The sequence below is a fragment of the Anomaloglossus baeobatrachus genome, chromosome 2 (genome assembly GCF_048569485.1).
Source record: "Anomaloglossus baeobatrachus isolate aAnoBae1 chromosome 2, aAnoBae1.hap1, whole genome shotgun sequence".
NCBI classification, from domain to species: Eukaryota; Metazoa; Chordata; class Amphibia; order Anura; family Aromobatidae; genus Anomaloglossus; species Anomaloglossus baeobatrachus.
In genome coordinates this window covers 249,499,575-249,515,747 of record NC_134354.1, presented here as the reverse complement: position 1 = coordinate 249,515,747, position 16,173 = coordinate 249,499,575, and the positions used below count along the sequence as shown (strand labels likewise).

The following is a 16,173-nucleotide window of genomic DNA, read 5'->3' as shown; positions in this document are numbered from 1 at the left end:
GGGGAAAAAAATGCAACCAAGTATAAATGATTTAAAAAAAACTGAAGTGTTCATAGTTTATATTAATGTTAATAATTCATTTACATCCCTGCCGACTTCCTTCAAAAATTCTATGAAACTGTACCTAGAAGACTTGATACCATTTTGATGGCAAAAGGGTGGACTAATCAAATATTGATGCGATTTAGATTTCTCTATTGTTCTCTCACTTTGCATTCATTGACACAAATAATCTTACATTTCTAATTTTGACAGCATTCCTACTTTGCAGCATTTTTTCCACATTTACATAAACTTTTGCACAGCAGTGTATATACCACCTACGATTTAAAAGTTGGACTACTTTTATATACAGTATAGCATGCATTTTTTTATTTTAGTATACGGCTGCACTGAACTATGCAGTCAATTATGCTTTTTACTACAATTGGGTCTACACAATCCTGATTTCATTTTTGAATATACAGTATTTGCCCTTTAAAGACTGAGTGCACATCAGGGTATAAATTGGGATATATTCCTAGCATATACACAAAGTGTACTTCAAATATGGTGTGAATTGAGCTTAAAGAGCACCTTTCACCAGTTTGACTATGATAAACTGGCCACTTCATGAAAAAGGAACTGTAGAGCTGAGTAAAATTTACAATTTTGAATTTTTCCTGTGTCTTTTGTAGTAGAGATACATTTTATCCTAAACTCTACAAAGTAGTATGTTCTAGTTCAATGGGAAATTACCAGAGATTTGACTCTGGGGGCTTGTACTTCTTTCCCTGTATGAGGTTGACTAATCATGAGCAGGCAGTGTCATGCAGGGGAGAAAGGAACACGCCCTTTTCTTCTCACTGACCTCTGCAGTTACTGTTTAGAGATAACAGCAGCACTGAATTATGCATGGTTAGAAACACTTCTAGATCTCATTTTACTGCAGTCAGTGTGGGGAAAGGATCATAGCTCCACTGTGAGGCCGGTTTCAGACGTCGGTGTTTCAGGTACGTGTGACATCCATTTTTAAACACAGATGTCGCACATACCCATTTTATTCTATGCTGTACTCACACGGTCGTGTTTTTACACAGATTGTGTGACCCCTCGTGGCCCCGCACGCAAACACGGAGACGTCAGTTTTTTCGCCGGTAGCACGGGTGTCACACGGATCGCACACTGAAGTGTGACACGTACTGAAGAAAACATGGGTTTTTTCTGGTACCTGTCACACGTATGCAAACACAGATGTCACACGTGTGATACACGTATGACCATAACCATGCGTGTTGCTTGTTCCTCATTAAACATGGATGTCTGAAACCGGCCTGAGAGAGATTTGGAAGCGTTTGTGATGATACATAATTGTGCAGCTACTGTGTAGAGATACAGCAGAGCTGAATTATGTATCATTACAAACACTTTCAAATCTCCATCTTTCAGAGAGCAGCTCTGACTTTTCCCCACACCAGAATTTCTGCTAAATTAATTCAATTTTTCTGTTGATATTGCAGTATCCGAGTGGGAACAGTAGGGCAATACATTATCTTTCTTCACAAGACTCAAGATATCACTACATTAAATTACATTAGCTGAAGGACTAGAGTTTATTGCTTTCTGAAGGTAATGGCCTAAACGTAGGAGTCTTTCTTAAGCTCAATACCTAACCTAAGGATAAGCAACCTTTTTGAAATCTTTTTGTGGTTCGTCGTCTGTCTTATTCCCAATGGATGGCAAGCGATTATTGTCCTTTCGTGAATAAGCACTCGTACGGCTTGATGCACGGTCACTGTCTGTTGATGTGAGACTTGAGCCCCCGGAATCTAACCTAAAATATAAAAAATAAATAAATAAATAAATAAAAAAACACAAACACTGTACACCCATATAATTTTGTATGTTTACACTGTATGTTTTGTTTTTTTTAACAATTAAACTGGAAAAAAGACTATTTAACTATCCTTAGGATAGACCTTCAATATCAGATTAGTTGTGGTGCCAGGTGGACACATATCAGCTGATTGAGAGGGCCATCATAGTCCGCCGAGCGCCACATCAGCCTTATTTTTTTTACCAGGCTTAGTTTCGTTAATTTTAGTACTGGCTGGCCTGGCATTGCAGTTCATTACAACTCTGGACCATTCATGTGCAAGAGTACAGACAGGTCTGTTACTGGTAAATAATAAATGGGATGTAGAGTTTGGTGTTATGACAAAATGATATCAATTTGAACGGCTGTAGGAGGATAACATTTTATTGTAGATGAGATAAGTGAAAACTGACGAACTCAATGAGGAAATTTTAGGCATACCCTAAAGATAGTATGTTGCCTCCATTCAGTATAGTCCAAAAATTACCAAGATGGCCATATAATCTATTCATGCCTCATTAAGATTAAGTTAAGCAATTGTTAAGTAAATTACTGTTTATTTAAAGACCCGGTCGCGAATATGGCAGGCAGGATCCTGCTGTATTGCCTGTCATTTATGAAAGATAGCTCCGGTGATGATGCTTGATGCTGGTCCACAAAGCTCCAGTAATGTACAGATGTCTAAGCAACTTTGCCAAACTTGTCATTGTGGACAAAACACTATTTTTAACAAAATGATCAGTGATTAGATAAATTGTGAGGAAGGCTCCGAATGATATTTCAATCAACTTATAGGGAAACTTATCAGAAAGTGACAATGTATAAATCAGCTTGTTGGGTTATTTTTGGTATTTTTTTTCTACAATTAAATCTAAATTAAATTATATTAAATCTGAAGTAAAGATAAAACTTAGTCTTGCAATTTTCACAGTGGCTTTTAGACTTTACGTCCTGGTGTTTCAGGAAACAACAAATGTACATGGAAAAAAAAATGGTCATATCCTGACCCTATATTGTGGATTGAAACATCTTTTGAGTGTGTTCAAAGATCATTATGAAAGGGAGGAGGGGTGGGGGGGGGGACTTGATCAATTGTGACATCGCATATTGTGATTGGTGGTTTATGAGTTATCAGCTGTGTATAGCGGTGTGATCTGTTATTGTAATCCTGCCTTCGATAAGAAGCTTGGGTGAAAAAAAGTGCTAAATTACTAATTTTTTTTTTTTATAAAAACCGTGACTGATATGAAAAAAAAAATGCAATTTTTTTCTTTGTCTTCTCTTGTTCCTTCTCATTTCTGTATCACCCTTTCCTTTATCTCCGTGTCATCATAGTCTGATATTGGTCATATAAACCAATTTTAATTTATTTGCTCTAGCAATGAAATTTACAGGATATAATTTGCAGGTGTGTGCTTGCCAATTCTATACATTCCTGATGTCTTGATGCCAGATGGACACTGGGTTTTGTTACACAGTAATATTTCTTAGTACTGATTAACTGTATGATACCTATGTTTTCAGTACGTTATTGAACTATAAAGATTGCTCTCACAAGTTTGATTTGTTTGATCATTGAGCCTATAATCATTTTTATAGTGACACAAAGTAGATCAACGATAAAATTGTAGGCTGATTTGTGTCCATTATTACGCATGAAACACATTTTTACATACTTTACTTATAAAAAAAAGACCCATCCACGATCCACGTACCAAACAACTTATGAACACAGTTTTCCTTCATTCATAAGGTCCATAATCCAATAGCAACACTTGCTTAACCCTAAAACGCATACCTAGGGCCTCGTAGGCCTACTAAGTCATTTTCTATGGTAGAGGTCTATGGTTAAAAAGGTTCATCAAAATGTGATAAAATACCCTCATTCAAGTAATTCAAATGGAAATCTGCCCTTGTCACATGTCAGGACAGGTTTCGGTCTGAAGAAATAGCTCAAGACGTGTATCTCAACTGACAGAAGAGCTGTATCGTAAAAACACATACCTCAGTGAGCTGTCAGAGCAGGCCAAGAAAAAAAAAAATTCTTTGTGCTCATTGAGATAAAAGATTTATTTCTTATCATGTCACAGCCCTGTTTCAGCAGAGGTATGCATGGTTACGATACAGCTCTTCTGTCAGATGAGACACACGTCTTGAGCTGTGTTTCTTCAGACTTCGACCTATCCTGACAAATCACTTGAAGGGGCTGCAGTTTGATTTATATGATGAGAACATGTAATCACATTCTTGGAGTACCCCTTTAAGGCCCCGTTACACGCTACGATTTATCTAATGATATGTCGTCAGGGTCACGGTTTTCATGACGCACTTCCGTCGTCGTTAGCGACGTCATTGCATGTGACCCCTACGAGCGACTCCGAACGAACGTAAAACTAGCGAAAATCGTTGATCGTTGACACGTCGTTGATTTTCAAAATATTGTTCGTCGTTGTGAACGCAGCTAAGATATTGCTACGTTTGACATTCTGCCAACGATGAACAACATCGTTAGTGCATTCGTCATCAGCGACGCGGGTGTGTCGTTACGAGCAATGCTCCATGCCTCCTCCGCTCTGATTGGTGTCACACCAGGGTGTATGCTATGGACAATTATACGCCTGACGTTGCCGGAATCGTTGGGAGGAATGCTGTGTGACGGTGTCCGCACGACCACCTTGGTCAAACAATATATCACTGAACGATGTAGCGTCGTTTGTGAGATGGGTACGTGTGACCGCTACAAAACGACCTATGAGCGATCTCGGCAAATCGTAGCAACAATCTGGGCGTGTTGCATCGCTAACGAGATCGCTAGCGATATCGTTGCGTGTAAAGCGGCCTTGAAACACACAAATTGAACCTGTTCCTCTATGCTGTCAGGTGGATACAGTTGGCCATTTAGAGATTGGAAGGGTTACGCCACCAAAATACGTGATGGAAATGTTGTGATTTCTTTTCACACAAATTAATAAGAAAAGTAACTTACCTTGCTAATCTTTCATGCTGTAAAAAAAAAGACATAAAATAGACTATTAGCTTTAGGATTTGAGAAAGCAAAGTGTACAGTTCACAAGATAACACATACAGTATATCACAAAAGTGAGTACACTTCTGACATGTTTGTAAATATATTATTACATCTTTTCATTGGACAACACGGGAGATATGGCAGTTTGAGGTAATGTAAAGTAGTCATTGTCCAGCTTGTATAACAGTGTAAATTTGGTGTGCCCTCTAAATAACTCAACACGCAGCTATTAATGCCTAAACTGCTGGCAAAAACGTGAGTACACCCCTATGTGAGAATGGCCAAATCGTGCCCAGTTAGCCATCTTTTCCCTCCCCCATGTCTTGTGACTCATTAGTGTTACAAGGTCTCAGCGCGTGAATGGGCAGCAGGTGTGTTACATTTGGTGTTATCGCGCACACACTCTGATACTGGTCACTGGAAGTTCAACATGGCACCTCATGGCAAAGAATTCTCTGAGAATCTAAAAAAAGAATTGTTGCTCTACATAAAGATTGCCTAGGCCAACACCCTTAAACTGAGCTGCAGCAAGATAGCCAAGACCATACAGTGGTTTAACAGGACAGGTTCCACGCAGAACAGGCCTCGCCATGGTCAAAGATGTTAAGTGCACGTCCTCAGTGTCATATTCAAGGGTTATCTTTTCAAAAGAGATGTAAGCGTACGACCACCATTGCTACAGAAGTTATAGGGATATGAAGGTTAGCCTGGAAGCGCTCAGACCATACGCCGTTCACTGCATTAAATTGGTCTGCATGGCTGTTGTCCCAGAAGGAAGCATCTTCTAAAGATGATGCACAAGAAAGCCTGCAAACAGTTTGCTGAAGAGAAACAGACAAAGGACATGGATTAGTGGAACCATGTCTGTGGTCTGATGAGACTAAGATAAAACATATTTGGTTCAGAAGATGTCAAACATGTGTGGTGGCAATCAGGTGATAAGTACAAAGTAAAGTGTGTCTTGCCTACACTCAAGCATGGTGGTGGGAGTGTCATGGCTTGGGGCTGCATGAGTGCTGCCGGCTGTGGGGACCTAAAATTTATTGAGGGAACCATGAATGTCAACATGTACTGTGACATACTAAAGCAGAGCATGATCCCCTGCCTTCGGAAACTGGGACGCAGATTTGGGACTGATCATGACCCCAGACACCCCTCCAAGATGACCACTGCCTTGCTAAGAAAACTGAGGGTAAAGGTGCTGGACTGGCCAAGCAGGTCTCCAAACCTAAACCCTATTAAGCATTTGTGGGGCATTATCAAACAGAAGGCGGAGGAGAACAAGGTCTCTAACATCCACCAGCTCGGTGATGTTGTCATGGAGGAGTGAAAGAGGATTCCAATTGCAACCTGTGAAACTCTAGTGAACTCCATGCCCAAAAGAGTTAAGGCATTGCTTAAAAATAATGGTGGCCACACAAAATATTAACACTTTGGCCACAATTTGGCCATTTTCACTTAGGCGTGTACTCGCTTTTGTTGATAGACATTTGTTAGACATTAATGGCTGTGTTTTGAGTTAGAGGGCACACCAAATTTGCACTATTATACAAGCTGTAAACTAACTACTTTAAATTTTATCACACACTTTCATATCTTCAGTATTTTTCCATGAAAAAAGATACAATTAAAAAATTTGCAAAAATAAATTTGCAAAAATATTATATACACGAGTATTAGTACCTAGAAAAACTATTCATGCACCGTGAATTTTCACATTTTTTTTTCACCTTACTCCCACAAACCTAAAACAACGAAACCTTAATATTACTACAGCTGCTCTGTCAAGGCTTCATAGTTTGTTTAAGACATTAGGGATCAAATCACATCATGAAAACCAAGGAATACACCAGACAGGTCAGGGATAAAAAGGTGTGAAGTGTTAAGCAGGGTTGTTAAAACAACAAAATAACAAAAACACAATCTCATTGCGTGCCTACGGCCCTGCTAGGGTTAGATCTATTTTGGTATTTTCTTTAAATATTGGTATGGCTTACAGCTATTGGGGAGGCCTAAGCATTAGTAAGTTATGGCCTATAGGTTCCTTGTAGACAAAGAATGAAAAGCAATGTTTTAAAGGGAAACATATCTTCAGAAAATGACCTATTGTTTAAATCTTGGTTTTATTATAAGTGCAACATTTTGTGATAATGTTTCCTTTTTTATTTTTCAGATCAATGTCTGTGTTTAGAGAAAGAAAAAAAAAAGGCAATTTTTCCACAGGGCCACTAGACTTAATGTAATAATGCCATTTGCTACTCGCAGGGGCGGTGCTGGCCTCTCCATGCTGGATATTCTGACAGTACGCTCTCCAGCCAGTTCTTTACTTCTGATCTGATCAGGCAAGAGAGTGCGCTGTCATTGTGCACATCGAGACTAGCCCAGCTCCTGAAACAAGTGTCACTGATGACGCTTCATTTGAGTATCTCAATATGCACTAGGATTGTTAAATTAAGCATCATCATAAAGAAAGTAGGAAAAAAAAAAAAGGAAAGCATTTTGTGTAGTTAGGGAAGGAGAGGGAATTTGAAAATGAAGTATAGTAGAAAATAGTTCAGATTATGGCACTACATAAATAGGGATTTAGAAAGAAAATTACTGTATTTTTTGGATTATAACACGCACTTTTTCTCCCAAATATTTTGGGGGAAAGTGAAGGGTGAGTCTTAAAATCCGAATGTAGCTTACGGGGGGAGGGGGGGGGGCTGTGGAGAGGGGTAGCAGGAGGCAGGGCCAATGCTGCGGCGGCTGTGCAGGGTCTGCGGCGGCTGCGTCTAGGCTGGGGTTGCGGGCGGTGAGTGCTTCAAATAATGGTGCCCAGAGTCAGCGCATGCGCAGATGGAGGTCTCAGCTCGAGATCTCATCTGCGCAAGCGCTGCCTCCAGCCCATTGATCTCCCAGAAGCGGACTTAAGGAAAATGGCGCCTGGAGGTGGCGCATGCGCAGATGAGATCTTGGCTTGTCATGGAGTTGAGAGCTCAATCTGCCCACGTTTCGGCCCTAGGCGCTACTATTTGAAGCCCTTGCAGCCCCAGCACAGCTGCCCCAGTATCAGCAGTGCCGCACCAGCACAGCCGCCACCAATGACAGTTTCTGGTACAGCATCTGGGACATCCAGCGGCTGCATCGCCCGTAGCATCGCCCTGCTCTACCAGCCTTCTGTGACCCGCTCCACCACCGCTGCTGCCCTCCTCCGGTCTGACACCACCGCATTATAAGACTGACCCCTTTTTTTTCCACCTCTAAATTTGGGGTGCGTCTTATAATCCAGTGAATCTTATAAACCGAAAAATACAGTACGGTAATTAGTATTTTGGACCATCCCTTTAACATCACATCTTGTGATGCTTGTGATGATCCTGTGTTATCTAGTGAATATGAAAGTGTCACTTTTCATTGTAAGCCAGCTGTAAGATCCACTGTACAGAACAGGACATATGACTCCGTCTAATATACCGTAAGTCCTGGAGGCCAATGTGAAAATGGTAAGACGTTTTATCTAAAAATATACAGATAGTATGAAAAATGTAACAAAAACAAAAAAAAAACAAAAACACATTTAGCATAAAAACTTATTGGAAATAAATAGGTAATTTTCTGATGACATACTCCCTTCAAAGCATCCCTTACGTAAGATAAATGCACACATCTAAATATTTCATGCACTAAAATACACAGTTGCGCAGAATATTTTAGATCATTTAACCAAGCTTTGTTTTTTCTTAATACATCCATGTTGTTATGAAACTCGTAAGGAATTAATGAAATCAAAACAGCCTGAAGAGCAGGAACATAACAAAGCAATGTAGTAAGTAATGTCCTGGAGAGTAGCAGCTTGAAACTATAGGAGCTATCCTGTAAGGCAGAGGTCCCCAGCTTGTGGCACGGGAGGCACATGGGGCTTGCAGGCTCTTGAGGTGTGGGTCATCGCCATCTATCAGCATGGAACATTAGCACCAGGTGTAAGTAATAGTTATGAAGAGCAGGTTTACAGATGGTGACTTTTTGTGAGTAGCCCCACACAGAAGAACAGATCTGGATAAGCATCTACTGGCATATATACTGGTATATGGGATGATACTGCCAGTCACAGAAGGTGCTTGAAGCTGGGGGACAGTATGATGAAAGAAACCAAAGATAAGTTGGAAACCCATGGATCTAGGTATACTGTATCTGTGTGATATGGCTATCACTACACTGGTAATGGGGCTCTGGGTGTCACTATTATGGGGGAGGCAGGAGCTGGATGTCACTGCCTCAGGGGCTCTAGATGTGGCTCGTGACCCTCTATACAGCTGAATGTGGCTCTCATGGTAAGAAAGGTTGAGCACTCCTGTTGTAAGAAGTAGGAACAGTTTAGGGAAGACAGCTTGCAGGAGTGCGGAAGAGCCTGAGACATTCACATTTTCTGGAATAGACCCAAACAGTGAGCAAGAGGACTTTTACATAAACAAGATCAGCCATCTTAGTGAAGGGAAAGTCAATGACAGCGTTCATTAAAGATTAATCAGCAGAAAGAGCAGCCTCCTGACGCGTGTCCTTTAGAGGATTTCAGAAAGTTCACCATTGATGCAGGTCTAAAGGGAATCTGTCACCAGGATTTTGCTACCCAATTTCAGAGCAGCATAATGTTAGGGGGATAGACCCCGATTCCAGCTGTTCAATTTTCTGTGTACACAATTCATAGGCAGAAAGCTAACAATCAGTGATGGAAGATGGATTATACAGAGCTCATGACTATGAAGGATGGCAGCAGGTTTACTAGTCCTCCATGGATCACATGCTGATTTTATCAAAACTACAGCATGTAGCCCAATAAGTGATACATTGCCGGACTCACAGTATCTGCCCCTGCATTATGCTGCTCTCAGATTAAGTGACATACATCTGGTGATAAATTCCCTTTTATCAAAGCAAAACCACAATGTATTTACTGAATCTATGTAGTTAGTGTGATGGGGCTCCATTTACAGTATGAATAGAAGTTCCTCTGAGTGCTTGAGCTACCATAGTTCCTCTACTTACGCATTATAATTTATATATACACACATTTTATATATATATATATATATATATATATATATTTTATAATGCGTAAGTAGAGGAACTATGGTAGCTCAAGCACTCAGAGGAACTTCTATTCATACTGTAAATGGAGCCCCATCACACTAACTACATAGATATTACATACTACTAACTATATTACTAACTATATATATTATACACACACACACACACACACACACACACACACACACACACACACACAGTATTTTACCTATGGTAAAATATAGGCTAGGTAGCACCATGGGGAACTCCAATAAGCTATACTACTGTACGACAGAACAGCATGGTCAGTAGTTGTGGAGAGGCCTACTGTACAAAGAACCTGGTTTCTTGATAATTTTTAGTGAATATTTTGATGAAATGACGTTTTCCCCTATACATCCTGTCCACAGTCTAACTCCTTGGTCATCCCCCTTACAGATATCATAGCTCTGAATCAATCTACCACCTCCAAGAACTTGCCCTGTGGTCTTTATTGTCTTCCATTCCTAAAAACATCTTGTTCACTTCCATATATTTGAACCAGTGTTCTTGGGGCAGTATAGGTCCAGAACCAGCACAAGTCTTTACATTATACCTTTTCCCATTTGTTCCCAACCACTCCTGGTTCGAAGGCAAAATACAAACTAAAACCCTGCAATTTGGCCCAACGTCGCTCTCAGATGGTAATATATGGGCATATTGCCCACCCATATTGCCTTCAATACACCCAAACCGCCTGTGATTCTAATGAACCGGACTAAAAGCACCATAGGTTCCTATGTGGATTCAGGGAAAAGGTCTAGATATTGTTAGCATAAGGTCAGGGTCACACAGGTATATAAATAATGGTATGTCATGTAAATCACGTTGTGCTATATATGTTGCGCGCTGTCAGGAAGATGCTCTCTCTGTAGTATTATGCTCTTAGTTACAATATGTTACGGCAATGTAATGGTTTATACAAGCTTTATTTTTCCAGCAATAACATCCTAATGTATGATTAATGCCATTGCGTGACAAATGCGAATGACATCTTTATTGATATCATTGCTAAAGACCATATGGAAGATTGGCCTTGGGTCAGAACGCTGCATTCATTGTTTTGAGGGCGAACTACGTTTCTGAAGCGTTGCCAGTAGTGGGAAAGGGTTTTGCAGGTTAGATGGCTGGTCAGCGCAGCAGGCATGTGTCACTGCAGCCCCAGAGAGCATAAAAGAGAATGTTCCCCCCAAACTCACAGATGAAATACAGTCATGGCCAAAAGTGTTGGCACCCTTGATATTGTTCGAGAAAATTAAGTACATATCTTCCAGAAAATTATTGCAATTACACATTTTGTTATACATGTTTATTTCTTGTGTGTATTGGAAAACACAAAAGCACAGATAAGAAAAGGCAAAAATTGGAGAAAATTTCACACAAAACTCCAAAAATGTGCCGGACAAAATTGTTGGCATCGTCAACTTAATATTTGGTTGCACACCCTTTAGTATAAATAACTGCAATCAATTGCTACCTATAACCATCAACAACCTGGAATATAGCAGCACTCTTCTTTGCAAACTGCTCCAGGTCTCTCATATTTGAAGGGTCTCTTTTCCCAACAGCAATTTTAAGATCTCTCCACAGGTTTCAATGGGATTTAGATCTGAACTCATTGCTGACCCCTTCAGAACTCTCCAGCACTTTGTTTCTATCCATTTCTTTAAGTACGAGGAGCGATCCAAAAATAATGATAACCAATAATAAACACAATGATTAAAAAAAATATATATATTTTTCTACATAGTCTCCTAACAAGTCTATACATTTAGTCCATCTCTTTTCTAAACTTAGAATTCCCTTCGAAAAAAATTCTTGATCTTGACCCTCAAAAAAATACCCAACAGCGGTTATCACGTCGCTATTGTCGTCAAATTTCTTGCCCCGGAGGTGTTCCTTGAGGCGAGGAAAGTCACCGGGGGCTAGATCTGGCGAATGGGAAGGGGGGGGGGGGTGTTCCACCAGTTCAAAGCCCGCTTCTTGAGTGGTTGCCATGGCAACTGCAGCTTTGTGATCTGGCGCGTTATCTTGGTAAAACAGTACTCCAGCCCGCAGTTTGCCGTGCCTTTTCTCCTTGATAGCCTCCCGCAATCTTCTTATTTGTTCTGCGTAGTAGGAGCCCGTAATAGTGGCTCCCTTCTCCAAATAGTCCACCATAATAATTCCTTCAGCGTCCCAAACGGACGCCATAACCATCCCTGCTGAGCTTGACACTTTGAATTTCTTCAGCGTCGGTTCGTTTCCATGTCATCGATTGTTGTTTAGTTTCGGGATCAAAGTGGTGGATCCAGGTCTCGTCCATGGTCAAAAAACGTGACGAAAAAAATTCTCCTTGTCTGCTTGGAACTTTGAGATTTGCTTTTGAAATGTCAACTCGTTTCTTCTTTTGCTCGTCGGTTAACATTTTTGGCACCCAACGCGGAGACCTTTCTCATATGCAATTCTTTTGCAAGGATTCTTTGAATACTGCCATATGAGATCCCTGTGACCTCAGCTACATGCCTGATAGTCACTCTTTGATCTGCGAATACAACTTCAACTTTTTTCACGTTTTCTTCATTGAGGGACGTGGATGGGCGTCCTTGACGATGTTCATCTTCCGTTGATGTTCTTCCCAGCTTAAATTCCTTGGCCCAGAGTGCAACTGTGGAATATGGAGGAGAAGAGTCCCCCAATGTTTCCACCAAGTCGCTGTGTATGTCTTTGGTAGTCATTTTTTTCAAGCAGAGGTATTTGATGACAGCTCGGAGCTCGTTTTTTTCCATTTTGATGTTCACTCCTCGGCAGTTCATATTCAAATGAATGTAGCTCCCGGGAATTGTGGCCTATTTAAGTGATTTATTTTTCCTGGACTAGTGGGTACCTAAGATAGAAGAAAACATTTTATTTTAATTTCTGTGTGCAATAGAAATAACAGATTATCATTACTTTTGGATCGCCCCTCGTATGTTTGGGGTCAATATCCTGCTGGAAGACTCATGAAGTAGGACTCAAACCCAGCTTTCTGACACTGGGCACTACATTGTGACCCAAAATCCTTTGGTAATCTTCAGATTTCATGATGCCTTGCACACAGTCACATGGCTTCCAGTGCCAGGGTCAGCAAAACCCCAAAACATCTTTGAACCTCCACCATATTTAACTGTGGGTACTGTGTTCTTTTCTTTGTAGGCCTCATTTTGGCTTACGTACATTTTAGCAAACTGCAGTCTAGCTTTTTTATGTATCTGGGTCAGCAGTGGGGTCCTCCTGGATCTTCTGCCATAGTGTTTCATGTAATTCAAATATTGATGAATAGTGTGGGCTGACACTGAAGCTCCCTGAGCCTGCAGAACAAGTTGAATTTCTTTGCACTTGATTGGGGCTGCTTATCCACCATCCAGACTTTCCTGCATTGCGAGCTTTCATCAGTTTTCTTCTTCCTTCTGTACACATCCAGGGAGATTAACTACAGTACCATTGGTTGTAAACCATGGACAAAGAAACATCAAGATCTCTGGAGATGGACTTGTAACCTTGAGATTATTGATATTTTTCAACAAGTTTGGTTCTCAAGTCTTCAAACCATTCTCTTCGCATCTTAATTCAAACTTTGCATTGTGTCACACTAACCATAGAGAACAAAGTTCTTCCCTCTGGTTCAGGTGAGATTTTCATATTGCCCACACCTGTTACTTGCCACAGGTGAGTTTGAACAAGCATCACATGCTTGAAAGAAAGTTGTTTACCCATAATTTTGGAAAGGTGCCAACAATTTTGTCAGGCCCATTTTTTAGGCTTTGTGTAAAATTATGTCCATTTTGCTTTTTTTCCTCAGTTTTTTTTTGTACTGTTCCACTACATACACAGGAAATAAAGATTTGTATAACAAAACATGTGTAATTGCAATAACTTTCTAGTACAAAACATTTAGTTTCCGGGATAACTTCAAGGGTGCCAACACTTTCAACCATGACTATAGGAGGTTGTTCTGGACAAATGCCAATACCTAAAGCTAGAAGTCCACACTTGGTATTTGGATGCACTACTTAGGGTTTTAGAAAAGGGCAACAGGGGAGCAAAAAAGGCTCCATCCTGACCTGTAGAATGTGAGGAATATCCTAGGGGGAGGAGGCCACCGCCCCTACATGAGAAAAAAAAAAAAAGTCTACATTAGCAAATGGCACAGATTGCCACCGCAGTGGAGAGTAGTAAGGTTTAGGCTATGTGCCCACGTTTGCGTTCTGTCCCTGCAGAAATTTCTGCAGCGATTTGAACAGCACACGTGCGCTTCAAATCGCTGCAGAAACAGTCTGTAATGGAAAAAAAAAAAAAAAAAAAGCCGATTTCATGCGCTCTGACTGCAGCCCCTCCCATAGACAGAGCGGGGGCTGCAGGCAGAGCAGAGGAAAGAAGTGACATGTCACTTCTTAGATCGCGCGCTTCGGGCAGCAGCCGAAGTGCTGCGCTCTAATACGCCACGTGCGCATGGCTACTGCATAATCTTCATAGATTATGCTGGGGACGCAGGATGCATGCAGTTACGCTGCGGTGCAGATCGCAGCGTAACTTGCAATTACGCAACGTGCGCACATAGCCTAAATCTGTATGGAAAGAGTGCACCAGCCAATATAGGCAAAGGAGTGAGGTTAGCTACATCAGAAAAAGAGGATTGCCATGCCACAAGAAGATCTGTATAGCACAAGCGATCGGAAGATCATAGCGTCAAGGGGACTAGTAAAAACAATAAAAAGTGAAAAAAGTTTAACAAAAAAAAAACAAACACACACAACAACCAAAAACACAAGTTCAAATCACCTCTTTTGCCCTATTGAAAATAAAACAATGAATATCTATATTGCCACTTTCAGAAATGCCCGATCTATCAACATATAAAATAAATTAATTAGTTTGGTAAAGGGCATAACAAGACATAAAATCAAAAAACACCAGAAATACAAATACAAAGTATTTACAAATACTTGAATTTTTCACCATGTAAATAAACAAACTATACATGTTTGGTATCTACAAACTCGTACTGGGGAATCATATTCCAGATCAGTTTTACCATATAGTGAGCACGGTTTAAAAAAAAACAAAAATAATAAAAAAAAAAAAACACCCTAAAAACTTGGTATTTTTTTCCCATTTTCAAGGACAATATGGGGCAGAATTAACAAAGTCATTCAAAAGTACGTGGCCCGCAAAAAACAAGCCTTCATATGGCTATATTAACAGAAAGTTAAAAAAAAGTTATGGCTCTTGGAAAAAGAGGACAATGCTAAGATGAAAATTAGCCATGTGGTGAAAGTTAATCCCATCTACTTTGCTTGTACTGCAAAACGTTGCGTTTTTTATTTACAGAAAATATGCAGCGTCAAACACGCAAGTAAAGCTCATCGTGGGCACGTACCCTTCCAGTGCCCCCTTGTTGTACACAGAGGAGTAGAACTCACAACCCCCATCAGAACCTTGGTTTCCATGTCTTTCACAGATACGAGCTTGACAGTACTATATGCAAACTGGAATGAATGGCTTTCCTTTTTCTAGGAGGTGTTCATACTATACATTTATGGCTCTGGAGGCATCCTTGGTCATCAAGAGCATAAAGGAACAATTTTGTGTGCATCTACCCACTATCACAGAATGTGGATGTGTGGTATAGGTGCGCTGAACTTCAAAACCAGTAAGTAGCAACAGCATTTAAAGCGCACCTCTGGGATCCGGTGATGTCAGGTCAACTGAAAGTTGAACCTCCACCCACAGCCCAGTCACTCAGGAAAGACTGGGGCCCACATCGGTGATGTTGGGTCAACTGAAAGTTGACGTGACATCACTGGATTTCAGAGGTCACGAAGCCTGGGGGGGGGGGGGTAACGTGATGGGGATAAGCGGACCGCAATAGCACCGCTCAGGGGCAAAATTGACTAAACAAGGTATTTGAGAAAAGCTTTCTTTCTAAGATTAAAATCGATGTCTGGCCACTATGCAGTGTAATGGACCACCCCTTTACTCACTATTACAGCGGTATTACAGCCATGTCTTTACTTTACAAAATAGTGTTGAAAGGTTCTCTTTCATCATAGACAGGACTAGTATCTAAGTGTTTGGGTAATAGGAAAAAAGATATTGAATCTATATCAACTACTAAAATTTATAAATAAATTCTCAAAACTCAATTCCTGACATTAAAACGAAACCTCTGCCTCTAAAAACG

At 40.5% G+C, this 16,173-nt stretch overlaps 1 protein-coding gene across 2 annotated transcripts in view; it reads right to left on the bottom strand.

The window, feature by feature from the left end:
* Positions 1-16,173, bottom strand: part of PPP1R12B (protein phosphatase 1 regulatory subunit 12B) — a 75,966-nt gene that overhangs the window by 21,328 nt on the left and 38,465 nt on the right. For both annotated transcript variants that reach the window (XM_075335735.1, XM_075335736.1), the window contains exons 2-3: positions 4,842-4,858; positions 1,669-1,813 (exon numbers count right to left, since the gene is read on the bottom strand). In XM_075335735.1, coding sequence (XP_075191850.1) covers positions 1,669-1,813; positions 4,842-4,858 — 162 coding nt within the window. The remainder of the gene's footprint in view (positions 1-1,668; positions 1,814-4,841; positions 4,859-16,173) is intronic.